The sequence below is a fragment of the Lissotriton vulgaris genome, chromosome 1_1, assembly GCF_964263255.1.
Source record: "Lissotriton vulgaris chromosome 1_1, aLisVul1.2, whole genome shotgun sequence".
NCBI classification, from domain to species: Eukaryota; Metazoa; Chordata; class Amphibia; order Caudata; family Salamandridae; genus Lissotriton; species Lissotriton vulgaris.
Window position 1 is genome coordinate 1,321,802,529 of NC_141685.1, and position 17,133 is coordinate 1,321,819,661.

At 42.6% G+C, this 17,133-nt stretch overlaps 1 protein-coding gene across 1 annotated transcript in view; it reads left to right on the plus strand.

Moving 5' to 3' along the window:
• SLC4A8 (solute carrier family 4 member 8) overlaps positions 1 to 17,133 on the plus strand; it is a 675,897-nt gene that overhangs the window by 347,656 nt on the left and 311,108 nt on the right. The window contains exons 3-5 of the mRNA XM_086965936.1: positions 5,622 to 5,759; positions 6,991 to 7,126; positions 8,230 to 8,390. Coding sequence (XP_086822062.1) covers positions 5,622 to 5,759; positions 6,991 to 7,126; positions 8,230 to 8,390 — 435 coding nt within the window. The remainder of the gene's footprint in view (positions 1 to 5,621; positions 5,760 to 6,990; positions 7,127 to 8,229; positions 8,391 to 17,133) is intronic.

Below are 17,133 nucleotides of genomic sequence, written 5' to 3' on the forward strand. Positions count from 1 at the left end.
GCATGCCCACACTTCTCTTCGGGAATTCACATTTATTCTCATCCCTGGCCTCTTCAATCGAATTCTCTCACTCCCTTGCTGTCCTCTCTCATCCTCTCATCTCTCCTCACCAAGCATACGGGTCAGACCCGTCTGCTCCTCTCTGCCAGTGCCACTCTGCTTATTGTTCCCTAATTCAAGAAGGCATGAGTTGTCTGTCTCGCTGTTTTGGTGCAGGCCGCGCAGTTATGGAATTTACACCCTCCTTTGCTTCGCTCCACCAATAATCTATTATCCTTTAGGAAGATATAAAAACCTCTCTCTATGCTCTGTAGGTTACCCCATTTGTCTGGTTCTCCTTCTTCCTTCTGTGTGTTTCTCATTTGCCTACAGGCAGCAGATGGTTATTAGCCCCAGGACATCTTTTGGTAACAGTAGCGGACTACAAATGTAAATAATAATAATGGGCAGAAGCAGGGGAACTACTAGACCAGAAATTCAGAGAGGACTAACACTCCCAGCCAGGGCTGGTCCTAATACTGGTTGCACACGGTGCAACAGTCTTTTTTGGTGCCCCACCCCCGTTTCCTCCTTCTCCATGAATTCCTTCACTGCCACTCACCAACAATTCACCTCATCTCTCCATAGCACCTTTCTGACAAACATTTCATTTTTATAGCGCTACTCATAGTTTACTCGCACTCAGTTCTGTGATCTGCATAGTACACGTTCTTTGTAGCAGGCAGATTAACCCTCTGCACACTGTGTGGGTGACAAGAGTGCCCATTTGAGTGCACGGTGAGCGATGCAACAGTGCGAGAGTAGGGTAAGAGGAGTGTGCAGGGTGAGTGAGGTGGCGTATGAATTTATGAATTTGCGTGCGAATGCAAGTTCAGAATGGGATGAATGAATGTATGATTACTGGTGGGCTTGTTTGAGTAAGTTGCATATTGAGCAGTGAGGGGGACAGGTGAGTGAAGTGTCACATGAGTGCAGGATGAGTAGTGTACTCGTGTGACTGCAGGGTGATGTATAGGGTGAACAGCGCAAGCGCATTGTAAGTGCAGAGTGATCACTGTGAGTGCAGGGTGAATGGGTGAATGGTGTGAGTGCATGGTGATCAGTGTGAGTGCAGGGTGAGCGTGAAAGTGAAGGGCGAGAATGAGGAACGAGTTGTCTAAATGCAGGGCGCATTCCAGACACTTGAAGTAACTCATCATGGTATTGACGGCGGCGTAGGGTTTAAGATCTAAGTTAAACTATTGCGACATTAATCGGGGATCGAGGGTGGAGGAAATAAATAATGTGCTTATCCTGCAACAAACTTACAGTCCTATGGTTAGGGTTGCCAGCAGAATATTTTGATGGCCCAGTCGGTACAAAAATAAGCAGTCACCCAAAGCTGTATTTTCAGCATTTATCTGTGCATACTTCGAACAGCAAATATAAATAGAAAGCACTTTTAATTGTGTTCTAGGGCTGCCTCAATGATCCATGACTGATGAAGAGAAAAAAGACAGAAAAGTCACATAAGGAATGCATACATACTTTTGTATTTAAAAGTCTATTTAGTGTCAAGAGGAGGTCTTTCCAGGCTCTTTAAACAAAACAGGCAGGCATTTTTCTTTTGGTAACCCTACTATATATTCCTTTTCATTAAATGCATTCTCACAGTACAACAGTAATTGTAAAATAAAAATGTAAGGAACAGGCAGAGTGGTGGCCCAGGGGGTACTGGAACCAGGGCAAAAACCTAAGCCTCTGTAACATGTTTACTAAGGCATGTAGATATGCAAATGGTCTTTAAAGACCTGCGAAAAACTCAGCATGTAGGAGATGACTCCAGACACTGCCCAGCGGAGCCCACACTAGATCGAGTTTCACTGCAGCAGCATCCGGGCTGAGACACACGATGAGGGAGGAAGGGGGCTGAACCCTTGGGCCTCAGCAGAAGTGTGACTGTGAAGGCGCGATCCCCTTGGCATCATTCCACGGCCCCCCTGGGGGTCGCGCCCCACAGTTTGAAGGCCATTGCTCTACAGTATAGTGGCAAAAATCAGGTCTTACAAAAAATTCGAAATCCTTCCCAGCCCTCTTTTTATCAAGTCCAGCTAACTGAAACACATCCTCCCTAGCTTAAAAGCTATTAAAAGAAATCAAGGTCGCTCTGGGCTTATTAACTTTGGCTGAATTTGTGCGAATATTAAATGGAAAAGGGTACATCCACTCAATCTCCCTATCCCAATCCCATCTAGTGAGCTCAGGGAAGGCATCTGTAAACAAACCAAAAATTATTTTGCGTGCATCCTGCCCTTCCCGCCCCTCCGGAATCTGTAGCACTCTCAGATTTGATCTTCGTGCGAGGTTCTCTAAGTCCGCTAATTTCCACTGAGTATCGTCTCTCATAGTATGAAGAGATTCAGTCAAAATCTTCTGCGCCACAAGCTCATCCTCAAGTCAGTCCTTAGTCATTTCGAGGCTGGAGTACGGATGTACTACCTCTCGGGGCTTCCCAAAATCTCAACCGCCCCTTTGAAAGCCTGTCTCAATGCCGCAGCCAGACTCCTAACAGGATCTAGTAAATTTGACCACATTTCACCACACCTGAAGGCACTGAACTGGCTACCCTATGAAGCTCGAATCCAACTTAAGATGGCTTGCATCACTCACAAGGCGCTACACCACAATACTCCCCAGTACCTTTCCCAACAACTTACCATATCTGGAGGAAACAGACATTCTAGGTGCTCCGATAATCTACTCCTAAAACCCTTGCGCTTAAGTAAGAAAAAAACCTCTGACAGAGCTTTTTCCGGAGCAGTGCTAACAATATGGAACTCGCTTCCTCCAGACATCAGAAAAATCTGCTCTACACCTCTTTTCAAAAGGGAAGCAAAATCATTCCTGATGAGCAAATTCCTCCATTAAATCCGCACAGGCACCACACCGGTTCTACAACCTCAAACTTGCCTCTACTCTCCAGTTGATGATACCTTTGACTCTATGACTTACGCAATCTCAAATTTGTTCTTATTGAGCAGAACAATTCTCTTTGCTGCTAACCCCGAACTTTGTTTTAATATGCTGTTACTTTGTATGCTGTGTTTTGCTAAAAGTTCTACTCACACTCTGCTCTCTATGTAAAGTGCTCTAATACCCTACCCTGGGTCTGGTTCGCGCTATAGAAAACTCTAAAAATAAAATTAAATAAATCAAGAGGTTTATCCTTCCATCCACAATTTCTTCCAGCCCACTAATGTACAACATTTCTCTCACACAACAGAACAAAGTCCACTGCCCATGCATAAACCAACAATATGCATAGACAAGCCTTTGGACACCAGCTACAAATGTCACTCTGACACAAAAGGTACATAGCAGAAGTTATCTCAGAAGAGTTTATTTCACAACCCACAGTGCCTCACCCCAGATACAACTCTTGCACTCGGGTAATGAAGAACAACATCACTCTGGCATCACATCTGTCTTGTTCCAGTTAAAGCACATTCAACACATGTCCAGTAGAAAGCAAAAAGGCATATATCACAAGGTTAAATTAATATGTTGCGACGTCAGAATGACGCTAAATAAAACTTACATTCAAAGTACAAGGAGTGCTCACAAGCCACAATGGACACAAAACAGGAACCACCCCATAAAAGTGCCACATCGTTGATTTGCATTTTCCACTTCCAGATCATGTACACTTCCATATCCCACACAGCATTTGCGTTGTAATGAAAGGGATCGATCAAGCTGCTGCCATTTTTACACAAATAAATGTAAGTCTGGGCGGTGATTCTCTGTCCCCTTGTAGGACCACTCGTTAGCTGCAAAGAATCAGAGCCGGAGCCACAAATGTTACATTACTACAGAGCTCAAAAGAGAGGAGAGGTTGTGGACTTACGGCCAGAGCTGCTTACTTTGGAGCTGGGGAACCAGGTTCGAGCCTCGGCTTCGGCTCAGCTTCCTGCTATTCTGTGCAAATCCCTTAATCTCCCAATGCCTACCAAAAATGAATGTGACCTTGTGTAATGTAACTGGTGCTCATGTTAAGTGCTCCAGTACCTTTGGGTCAAGTTTGCGCTATATAAATCTGCAAAAAAAGAAAAAGGAAACTGGTGGTGTTTTTTGGCCAAGCTGGATGAGGAAGAATCAGGTAGTGGTGGCCAGTGACCCTCAACACTGGAGGTGCTTAGAGAGGGGACTGAGCTCCAAACCTGGTGGGGGCCAAAAAGGCAATTAAAAAAGTTGTGAAAACATACTAACCCGTGTTTCCTCTCCTCCGTGTTTCCTCTCCTCCGTGCATTCTTCTTTCTTCTGCCATCAGTGTGATGGCACCTCGTGGACTCTCAGGCAACCCCCTTCTGCTCTCATTCTGGAGATGATCAGCATGGGAGCAGCGCCAGGATTGGCTGGAGTCGGCTGTCTCAACATTCCAGCAGGAACATGGGCCTGATCTCCACCCGGCTGTCTGAGACAGCTAGGTGGAGAGGTTTACACTGCGCAAGTCATGCTGGCCGTCGTAAGACAGTTGGCCAAAGTGACTTACGCAGTGTAAACTAGTGGCGTGAGCGCCACTCCCTTGCTTCCAGTCAGCAGTAATGACCCACCCACAAACACTGCTCGGGCTAGGAGCAGTGAAAAATAAAATAGTCATTATTTTTATTACCGTCTTATTGTTCACTTTTGCAGTACTGGTAGCAGGAGGGCAACGCTCGTCCGCACTATTGGTAGGGGGGGACAGTGTCTCTGCCTTTATGAAGGTGCCTGGCTACTGCTCATTTTGGCTACTTCCATTCTTGACCATTTGGCATCATTTTATTCATTTGACAGCATTTCTGCCTTTTGTATGTTACCAAATGTATTGGTGGGCCTTTTCTGATTGCCCCCTTTTTTGTGTACAACCCCTGAGGACTCCACTGCCAATTAGCCTGGTTGGTATTGTGAGGATGCCTATGTTTTTTTAGCCTCCTGTCTCCTGTACTAGACTACCGGTAACACAGACTATCCAGGTAAATCCCAGCCTGTAGCAGTATAGAAACCATGCAACACAATACCAGACCTGTGGAATAAATTATAGCTTCCAGATAATTCCAGTTATATTTTGTGTGTCCTTTTATCATGCTCTTCCTGCATCACACTGCTAGGTGTACTATCATAACACATGGTAAGAGCACCTCTCAGGTCACTCTTCTCTCCAAAATGCTCCCACTGCCAGCCACTCACTCCCCCATGATGTAGCCTGGTACTCTCTTGAAAAAGTGCACTTAAGAACTCTGCAATGGTTTATGAAGCACATTTGAATGTTATAATACACTACAGTGCAATATTAGGTAGAAGGTGAGGACAGCCAGGAGAAGAGGGTGATCTGAGCTTTGTTTTCAACATGAAATGTATTTTAGGTCACAAATTGCGCCATAAATAAAGTGAAGGTGTTCTTTGATTGTAAACTGTTTCTAATCCATCAGCAATGGATGAAGACACCACAATATAATTGTTTAAAATACATAATGGAAACCACTATCTTTAAATTTTGTCGTAAGCTTGATTTAAGCATTTTCTGAACCAAACCTTCTCTTGCAGTAAAAACGTGTTCCTCCCTGCAAAGGATCTCAAGCGACGTTTTACTTATTTTTCAGGCCACAGGACCCTCTATGTTGGCGTGCGCATGCCCTCGGGAAGGCAGAGTCATCGGCACCACCGTCCCCATGGCCAAAAACACAGAAAAAGGGATAAGTTGAAAGGCGTGATCCAGGAGGAGGACCAGGAGTCTCATGGTGAGAATATCCCAGGGCCTGGTTTGAGAAAATTACATTTCACTACACTGTCTTGCTACAAAAAGTTAACGTTTCTTAATATCTGCAGCAAGGAAACACAGAAAGCATTGTCCTATTGGTTGCGGCACACCGAATGTTAGAGGTTTCATATATTTTTAAACTAGAGGAGGTTGTATTTAAAGACGCTTCTTATGTGAGCAAAGTATGTTCCGTTCAATGCTACTTCAGGGTGTGAAAAAGATGCCTCGCGTGCTTATCTGTGCTTCACTTGGCAGTTCTGCTCAGGTGAAATCACCGTTTTCTTCAACTAACATGTGTAAGGATGCACCATGTGTACATGTGTACCAAAATCGAAGGTGTTTTAAAGAAATTTGAACAGTGCCAGCCCTCAGACATGACCATCATCATAAACATGGAGGTATTTTTAATAGCCTACTTTATCAACTTTTCCCACCGTAGTAAAATAGCTAAATTGCAGATGATGGAACCATGTTTTGAGTGTTCTACTGCCTTCATGCATAACCAGATTGTCGGATCATGGGGAAATTACTTTACATTCAAAAACCTGGGAGTTTTCAGAGCCAAATCAGTTTACGGTGTGGGCTGTTCAATGTACACAATAATAAATTAACCAATTCAGTTATTTTAGAAAGGGGTTGTCACAGAAAATGTGAGGATTTTTAAATCTTTAAAGACCACCATAAATGTAGGGTAATTACATCCTAGCTTCCACTACATTACAATGTCTGTCCTCCAGGCGGCGCTAGGAGGAAAGGGGCTGTTTAAGATAGCTCCTTTGGTTGCAGGTCAGTTGGGTCACTGCCTTCAAGTGGATTTGGATGTTACAGGAGGGAACACTCTCTGTGGAGCATTGTAGCAAACTAAATCCTTTCTCAATGGTTTATGGAAAAACTTTGGTAATCTGTTTAGCCAAAGTAATGGAAGTGGGCAGGAAGCACCACATCATCAAGTCGCCTGACACCAAGCCAATAGAGTGAGGGAAGGACCTTGGCGCATGGAATGGTCAATATTCGCTCTTTTCTTTCATCGACTCTTCAAATGAGCTGTCATTGTCTTCCCAATAGTTGGGAGCCAACCACACTTCCTGCAGTTGGTTTTTGTTGAATAATTGTTCATTTGTTTGAGTTAATTCTGTTTTTTGATTCCATAATTTTACATGTACCATTTTAGTAGCTAGCATCGCTTGCCAACTCCTTTGCTTCTGTACTAGATACCCCATCTCAACGCGTGCAGTTCATCTTGGGCACAGAGGATGATGAGGAGCATGTCCCCCACGAACTGTTCACAGAGCTGGACGAGATCTGCGTGAAAGAAGGAGAAGCCGCAGAGTGGAAAGAAACGGCAAGGTGAGCCGGGCCTTGATTTCAAAAACAGAACACAAAAATACTACGTGAGTCCTTTAGGTTGCTCCTTTTCAAAGCATTTGATGTTGACAATTACTCCCTGTGAGGGATGTGCCATCAGGATGCACTTCTAGTGATGTCAGTAACTGGTCCAGATGTTGTAGTGAAGATACGGTGAGTGGAAAGTCTTTGAATAATGACAACTGGCTAGGCTTGGACTCCATGAAAAAAATCAGAATTGCCTGCCTAGCCAACTAGTCATCCATCAATTTCAGTACCCTACAATAACCAACTAAATAAATGGAAAATCCTTAATGATTCAATTGAGCTAGGACTCTCTTTATTCTTGGTCTAATTGCCCCTTAGTTCAAAGGTAACCGGTTTCAGACCCGCGGTTCCTCTGGATCTGTTTCACTGGAATTGACATCCCTCCAGCAGAACAGTACTTACTCCTTTCACTTCTAATATCTGGAAAAAATATGCTGTGGATTGTTTCTGAGAGAACGATGCTCTTTTTCTTATCCCTGTATACCTACTTTAAAATCAAACAGCTGTTGTTTGCAAATAATTGTGATTTTATGTATGACAGTCTTAACACTCTAGTGCTGATTCACAACGTTTAACACTTCAGTGATGATTCACGAAGTTCCTCAAATCTAGGCAAACCCTAACATTTTGTGTAGGTGTTTACTTTTATGTCTGATTCACAAACTGTAAATTTTAACAGGAGTGTATTTGTAGTTATGATCCCAAACAGGACTCACAGAGGCTTCAGGTGTACTCCAGGCACACTTATACCTTTCATACATTTCTTAGTGAATGCTGCCTGCATTACTAACACTGTGACTGCAGATTATAGTTGATAATAACAATAATGCCTACAGTTTCATGCTTTTCTGGTGTGTAATAGCATCCATGGTCCCATCATTCCATTGGAACATGATATTCTTAGAGCACTCCTCCTCATTGTTTTTATTGCTAAAATAATACATAGTGTATTTTTATTTAGAGCGTCACTTTTCCTATAGGGTTGTCTCTGATATACTTATCTTGCGCTTTGTATGAAAAAGGCATGCATTCTACGTATGTGTTTTCTCTACTCCTAGGTGGTTGAAGTTTGAGGAGGACGTAGAAGATGGAGGAGAACGCTGGAGTAAACCTTATGTGGCAACACTCTCCCTGCACAGCCTCTTTGAGTTGAGAAGCTGTATCATCAATGGAACGGTCCTTCTTGACATGCATGCTAACACCATTGAGGAGATAGCAGGTACATCGCAAGGGGAGAGGGTCTCTAGTTCACAGACTGTATATTCTGACATGGAGATAAGCAGGCGGTTCCAGAAAAGTGTATTTCCCAGACTAATATGTTGAGCATTCAGAAGCAAGAATTAGAAAACCCAACAGATCTCGCCCTTACATGCAAATGGTTTTGGATTTTCCGTGATTCTTTTTAATTAATTATTTTAAAAAGTGACGGAATTTTTTTAATCCTGTTGAAACACAATCAGTCATATTAAGGTGTCTTAAAACCGAACACTGAATTCAGTATTTTCAATCTTTATAAATGGTTTATTTAGAAAATTTGACTTGAAACTGTGAACCAAAATAAAAAAATCTAGTGTAGGTGACCCAGCCTGAAAAGAAATGCAGAGGAATAGTTGCAGGCACTTAAAGGAAAATAACAGCTGCCTGAGGAAGTTTCAGAATTTGAACGGAAATTCTTCCCATTTACTTTCTGCATGACTAGGAACTGGAACAAATGCTCTAGCCATTTGGTGCTAAGAAATAGCCCAGGGAGCAGATTTATTGGCCTCCTGGGAAAAATACATTTTTCCAGTCACCCTTCTGCCTCAAACACAGACTGGGGGAGTATAGAAACTTGCCCTTCCACCTAGCACCATTATTGCTACCTTTATGTAACATGGCTTGGACTTTCATGCAGCACATGGAAGGCAGGAAATAAAAGAAAACCAACAATATAAAGTCTGCTCTTCTGTCAACCGTTGCAAAAATTCACTTGTTGCTGTGCTTTTACCGATGAGTAGGGCGCAACTCAAAGAGTGCAGGATGACAGGGATGTGATGTAGGAAGGCAGCACACGGGAAGAGAACGGGAAAGATACACTCCAATGGAGTTCTCAAAGATAAAAAGCTGTTACCTGTTGTGAGCGGTGGAAGAATACAAACTATCCAATCAAAGTATGTTCAAAAAGCTATGCTGCAGGGAAAGTCCAAATACAAGAAGACTATGTGGAGCCATTGACTGACAAGAAAGCAAATGAGATTGACAAGAAAGCCAATAAATGAAAAGCAGTGGGCTGACCCCAAGTCCACTGTAAGTATTGATATTGAACACAATATGTGTATAGCAACAGATTGTTAAAATCAGTAGGTAAAGAATGTCCTGTGGCCAATGGATATCTGACTGACTGCATTAAGTGAATGTCCATTCCCAGGTCTGTCTGACTCCATGTGCAATGTAGGTTGTTTGATAATTAGAAAAGCTTTAGTGGGCACAATAGATCACCAGGGGATTAGGGTTTCTCAGCCTTTACACAATTTTACCCATATTGTCCCTAATCACATTAGGTGTGCCATTATTAAATTGTATTCCCAGGTATCTAAATTTGTCATCCAATGCATTCCCATGTCCCACAGAGATAGCACTTGCATTCTTATCATACAGCTGAAATGGAGCAGCATGAATATGCTACAGTTGTTGCGTACAGGGGAGCAACTACCATCAGTGTAGCACATGCAGTGGCACCAGGGCCAAGACCCCAAACTGGTCCATTGAGTTATGACAATTGATGTATTATACTACACAGACAGCAGGCAAATGGCCCATTTTTCTTGCTTGCGCCAAGGCCCATTCCATCTTTGCTATGCCACCTGGTGCGTAACCCTGAAACAAGACTGACATTTTCGAATTCTTCCAGTAGGAGTGACCCAGAGCTAACTGAGTCTTTCGGATGAATGAAGGTTTCATTCGTTTTCATTGAAACTGAGTGCCTTCTGCCAAATATGCCGCCAATGTACTACTTTCCAGTGAAGCCTCTGCACCTGTCGCACCATGGCCAGAGTGAATTCAATTGGTGAAAGGGGACATCTCTGGCAAGATCACAGATATCTGCATGTGCAGTCATAATCTATGAATACCTACTCTCTGCAGCTTCAGTAGTTGAAGCTGGTTGCATCGTACCAACTCTCCAACACGTTTCATTTCCTTTCCAGTCTTTTTATTTTATTTTATTTTTTTATATTTCTTTTTATTAACATTCATCAACATAAAATAAAAGGTACAGAGGAATCAGTACATTCTTACTTAGCGAAGACAATGAGGAACAGCTCTGTGCAACATTATGCTGCAAGGACAGGTTACAGGGTAGGGGAATCATCCTGGTCAGTGCTAGGTGGTGGGCTGCAGATATCCCCTCGGTAGGAGTTCCACGGGCTCCAACTTCGGGATAATTTGTTATGGCAACCACGGGCTGTGTAAACAGTCTTTTCTCTATACATGCACCAGTCGAGGTCTTTTTTCCAGGCCTCTCCTGTAGGTGGTTGCGCTGCTCCCCACAATTGTGCAATACTCCTCTTTGACAACATTAATCCCAATGTAGCCCACTGCGTGTGGTAACTATTCAGATCAGTAGGCTCCCATATATTCAGGAGGCATTTACGAGCTTCTGGGTGGAGACCAACGTGAGTATGTCACTTAGTATGTCGTGTATTTTTCGCCAGTAGGATTGTACGTATTCCCATATTATGAGTTTGAATGTGCCTTCTTGTCTGCATCTTCGCCTACATTCTGCTCCCTCAGCTCTACCCATTTGTACCCGACGAGGCCCTGGAATACACACTCTATGGAGAATTTTGAGTTGAACTAGCCGGAGTCTAGCTGAGATTGGCACCACTCTTGGGGAAGAGACCGCCTCTTGCCACTCTTCAATGTCCAGTTCAATGCCATCCCTTACCCATTTCTCCCATAATGGCTGGAGGGGTCTGCCATATGATTGATCAATTTCTTATAAGTTAACGATATGGTTTTCTCAGGCAGGTGGCCATCTAGCAATCTATCTTCTAACGGAGAGGATTTGGGGGGAGGAGCCTTTAGGGAGGTGTGATTGCAGTGCGTGGTGGACCTGTGTGTATCGAATTATTAACAAACTACAAGGGCTATCCAACACCCGTGAACCAGGGACAACTAATTATAGCAGCAAACAGATGGTTCAGGTAAAAAATTATAACATAAATAAATTACAAAGGGAAAAGAAGAAGCCTAAATATACATATAGATAAATTACAAAAGTAGTAAGAATGTATTATACATGTATTTCAATTTTTTATATAAAAACAATCCAAGAAACACAATGCTCAAGAGGAATGTTGGCAAAACAAAAAACACAATTCACATGCCAAACACGTGGCTAACAAACAAACATTATATCTACAAGGAACAACAAAGACTAATCATCTTTTGGGATATATTATACATCATTTATGTCCCCTCTCTTTTTTGTTATTGACCACTATATTGCCGAAATATCGAGTAATAAGGGACTCTTCACTCCACTTTAATATGGCGGCGATGCTTGCCGAGTCATTTAGACCAGATTGCCGGTTGAGCACGCTTGATGCGTGTGGCCGTTGTCTATTTCTTACTGCACGCCACTACCCGCTGGTTAGTGCCATGTTGGTAGCACCACTACTGCGAGTGACCGTGGAGCTGAGGTAAGCATTTTATGCTTTTATAATATGCCTAATTCCCATTTTTCCACAGAGCGGGCAGATTTGTGGCATTCTGACTCCGCTTCTGTGGTGAATCGATTTCGGTGTGATGGGTGCGCTTTTGCTATACCGTTCTAGGTCCCTACAATCGTATGATATGTCTTCTGTTTAGATACCTGACTAATGGAGACTATCATAGAGGGATGTATGTATTACGTGCAATTCGCGCACAATCGATTTCCTACCCGTGAATACATTTCTTTTAACATGGGATATATAAGTCATTGCCTTGATTGACGTGGTCCTTTATTATTTATATAATTCTTGGACATGGCGATTCTATAGGACTGAGTACGTTATGTCCTTTGACATTATGTTGACAATGGTATGTGGAACCGGACGTGGCCATTTATTTCCCTCCCTTTGCCTTTCAGCCAATTCAATTGGATATGTTGGTGAGCACAATTTAAAGACGCCACCTGATGAACCCACGGGTTTGAGGATACTTTGAGGCAGTATTAAGATGCCTACCTGTTAATCTTTGTCTCCTGTGGAATTCGCTAAGTAAGTTATTGAGCGCAATTCTTCAAAGACTTCCAATTGTCCTGGTCACAGTTTGTGGACAGGGTTATTAAGTGTATATATATATATCTCCCTTACAGAGTCTGGAGATCTGTTCAAGGGCCATTACAATTTTTGATTGGCTGATTGTACATCCAGGTGATTTTTATTCCCCTTTTTTAACTTCTTGGTTGCTGGAATCACAATTGGTGTGGTGGTAGCTTCCTTGTTTCTTGATATTTCATCTCTTATTTTAGTCGTTCTTCCTCTCTAGCCTTTTCCTCTGAAGAAGCCTACTCCCTAATATGTAACTGATAGATATTTACTATTTTATTCTATATAGCAACATTTCTTCGCTCAAGTCACTTTTTGTCCTGATGATGACCGCATAGTAACCCAGCGGTCGAAACGCCGTCGACGCCTTTTTGTGGCCATAATTTGAGAAGGACACATTATCTTGTCTTTGTTGTTCCTTGTAGATATGTTTGTTTGTTAGCCACGTGTTTGGCATGTGAATTGTGTTTTTTGTTTTCCTTTCGAGCGTTGTGTTTCTTGGATTGTTTTTATATAAAAAATTGAAATACATGTATAATAAATTCTTACTGCTTTTGTAATTTATCTATGTGTATATTTAGACTTCTTCTTTTCCCTTTGTAATTTATTTATGTTATAATTGTTCACCTGAACCATCTGTTTGCTGCTATAACTGTGTGTATCGAAAGCGCTCTGAGTTAGCTACCTCATGCTGTCACTGTAGAGAGGCAAATGTCTTCACTTCGCCCTTCTCCCACATATCTTTTATTTGCGAGATTCTAATGAGTTCCCACCTATCGAATCCCTTCGATTTCCATAGGTCACCCAGCTTTTCGGAGTCCCATAAGGAGGTTGCCAACGTGAGTTTCTGTCCCATTCCTAGGGTGTTCGTGGCGGTATGCCAAATGTGGACCGAGTGCTTATTTGGCCCATCAGTGGGTATCGGTTGGGTTTTGAATAGAGTGCCATGTTATAATTCCCTCCCGGTAGAAGCCACCTGTCCCTGATATACCCGGGATCATCAGGGCGACCATAGGTACTGTGATTGATGGCAGCAAGATGCGCCTCCAAGTAGTATTTTTTTATATCTGGGAGGCCAATTCCACCATCATAACAATTCGGCGTGACCTTGTTCAATGCAATGTGAGGCTTCCCGTCCCACAACAAATTCCTCTGGAGGCCCTCTATTTCTTTTAAGTATGTCATTGGGACAGGGCCTAGTGAATTCTGTTAGGCATACAAAAGATGGGATAACAACATCATTTTAAAGAGAGCTGCTTTACCCAGTAGCTAAAGAGGAACCATTTTCCAACTTGCTATATCACGTTTAAGCCTCTGTAGGTGCGGGAGAAGATTGTGATTAAAACGGAGTGTTTGGTCCAAGGAGATAAAGATTCCCAGATATTTAAAGCTCACTGGGCTAATTTGGATTGGGCAGTACCATGGTGCAGAGGGAGGGTCCCCTTTGAGGATGTATAGGAGGGACTTATTCCAGTTGATGGAGAATCCAGAGTATCTGCCAAATATTGCCAGGATGTCCAGGACTGCCACTAGGGACTTCCTGGGGGAGGCCAGGTCCAATTGTATGTCATCTGTATCTAATAAAATATGGTATTCCCAGTCAGGGGACCAACGCAGACCTCGTACCACTGGGTCCCTCCGAGTCCATGCCGCCAAGGCTAGGGCAAACAGAAGAGGGGAAAGAGGACACCCCTGAAGGGTCCCCCGATTCAGTGGGAAGGTATCTGACTTTTTATTGTTGACCACTACTTGCGCCATGGGTTCTGAATACAAGAGGCGCACCCACTGAGTGAAACCCGCACCAAACCCCATTTTCGCAAGCACTGCCAAGAGATATGGCCATTTGATGGTATCAAATGCCATGGTTGCATCTAATCGAAACAAAAGGGGATGATGGACGGAGCGTTTGAGCAAATCAAACACTCACCCCCAGTCAAATGATCTGGGTTTAATCAATCACCATTCTTTAGCTCACTCAGCCACCCCAGTTCAGACATGGCCATATGCAAATCAGTCTGACCCTGTGCCTCATGGGAACAGTACAGCCCGAAACTGCCAAGCCATGTCTTCCCTGAACAGGAAACAAGTATCCTGGGACCGGATGGTCGCATCTAATGACACATTTATAGCTGGTTCTTGGATCGTGGCTACTCCCCAAGAACCTCCTGCATTCTGCGCAAGTTCAGCGCCGTGTTGCGGTGTGGCATGAAGCCTGACTGGTCAGAAGTAGAAAGATCCCCTATTATTTTGACTAAGCGATTGGCAAGGAGCTTGGCTAGAATTTTGGGTTCTGCGTTTAGTAGCGAAATCGGTCGGTATGAGGCGCAGTCAGTCTTGGGTTTATCGTCCTTATGGATGGTGAATAATGTAGCCACCCTTTGGTACATTGTTAATATCCCCAGCTCCTTGCTTTCATCAAAATTTCCTTTCCAGTCTTATTAGAAAACTGCTTTTTCCAAAATAAGCCTGTAACAATTGAAATATCTTTCACTTTCACCAGGAGAAGCTTTTCTTGTAACTAGAAGAGGCAAACTCCTCTTCAAAATAGGTCGAATAAACAGCACACCAACAAGGGTGTTAAGAGATACTTTTACGAGGAGTTCCTTCCCTCACGTTTTCTGAACCTTGTCCTCTGTTATGCCAACTACTGTGTCTCAAAAACGTAAGAGTCAACCTCTTACATAACATATGCCCATATGCCCAATTTGCATATTGTATGTCACTACAGCAGAGTCTTATAGCCCCAGCATAGATGAATAGTTTCTCTACCGTCTCAATGTGAGTGAACACACCACCTAGCTCAACTCCATAGCAATACCTAGTTAACTTTAACCTAACTCCAAGCTACTGCTCTACCTCAAAACCCCCTTCTTAACATTCCCAGCTAGAGAAGCGAATAAAATATATTTTTTCTACTAGCCAGGGAATTTTTAACCTTTTTTACCCTTTCTTACACTCACGTATTAGGTCCCTACACTTCACTGACACCTCCTGCACTGACACATAGCCTTCTGTCACAACAACTTAGTGCTCCCGCGTAGTTCGTATGTCGCAGCATGCCCCGACCCGTTAGAGGGACGGGAAGACCCCCATGATGAAGCATGACACTAAAGGACTTTTTAGTGTGTGAGGGGTATTTTATAAAGCACATAGTGCTCTCGTCTTTTCAGATCTAAGAGAGAGCCTAGTATCTCACTAGACACAGAAAATATTAATCTAAAAAAGTCACCACCACACATTGATAGAATCTCTTTGTTTATATAACTGTAACCTAAGCCTGATGCAGCATTTATAAAAACCCACACCGCCCTCCAGCCCATCTCCTGTTTCAATGGAATATAAAGGTGCAACAATCAAAAGAACAAAGACTTATCACTGTAGGTCTTATAGAATAGTGAAAAGCAGTTAAACTAGAAGTGTGACAAGTACTTACATTTCTGGTTGACAGCCTCAAATTATTTATACAACCTTTCCACTCATTGTAGCCTGGAAAAATAATGAACATGTTCCACTCATAAACTGGTTGCCATATCCATCTTATTTGTTATAATATCCCTTTTGTGGAAACTAAGCATGAAATGATTACCCTAAGTGGCACAGCTGTTTTAGATGTGGGTCCTCTGTGCCTTGTGTGCTCTCTCTGCAAAATGTATGATTACGGTCTATTGATTATGATTTCTGCTCAAGAAACAGCTCCTCTGAGTGTTCTTCTGTCATTTCCTGATAGCCCAGGAGCCACAGATTATTTATTCTTGGTCACTTTTCTTCATCTTACACTTGTCATGAGAGTGTTCATGAGCTTCGATGGAGTTTTAAACTGTAGTTTGCACTTTTGTTACATTCTCCTGGAGCAGTTCCACTGCCTCTTAATTATTCTGCACCTTTTTCAGATCCGCTTGTACCAAATGAAAACACAGGTAGATAATAATGTTGCCTTGTGCCTGGTCCATATTTGTCCCGAAATGTTGAAACTATGTGTTAACCTACATGAAAGTGTCTCACCAGTCGCTAACAATTAAGCAAGATCTGTTTAAAATAACTTCCATGATATGTATAACAATTTGACATAAAAGCACTGCATTCACCAGCAGAAATGTGCTATCATATCAACCGCTAAGAATACTACAATTGGCTACTTACGTTTGCTAGCTTGTCTTCCCTAAGGCTAGGAAAGTAAGGTTCTGAGGCGCATTGTTCTCAGCTAGTGCTTCTCCTGCGGAGGATATTCTTCCCCTGGAGCAAAAATGGTAAAACACTATAAAGCTTTAGATATTTATTAAAGCTTTGTATTTACAGTTTAAACACCTGTTTGAGAAATTGCATGAGTGATTTTCTAGTTGTGGCACTAGCACGAGTAGAGTCACATATTACAAAACTATAACCTAACATGGTATCCACACATCCAATGATTCTGAACATGATTAACAATTGAAGGTATATGCTCTGAAGATTTGACCTATTCAATTCCTAGTTTCAGAATATCTATGATGGTCAATCTGGAGTAGTCATACAATTTTAAGGCCTTCAGATAGTCCAATTTTTCTGTTGCAAACTGTTGTGTTTTTGAGTGACAGTTCTATCATTCATTCTGCATTCAAATCGGTTGGTTTGAATTGAGCAATCAGAATTCCACATTTGAATCTCCAAATGGATTTGAAAGCTCAGACA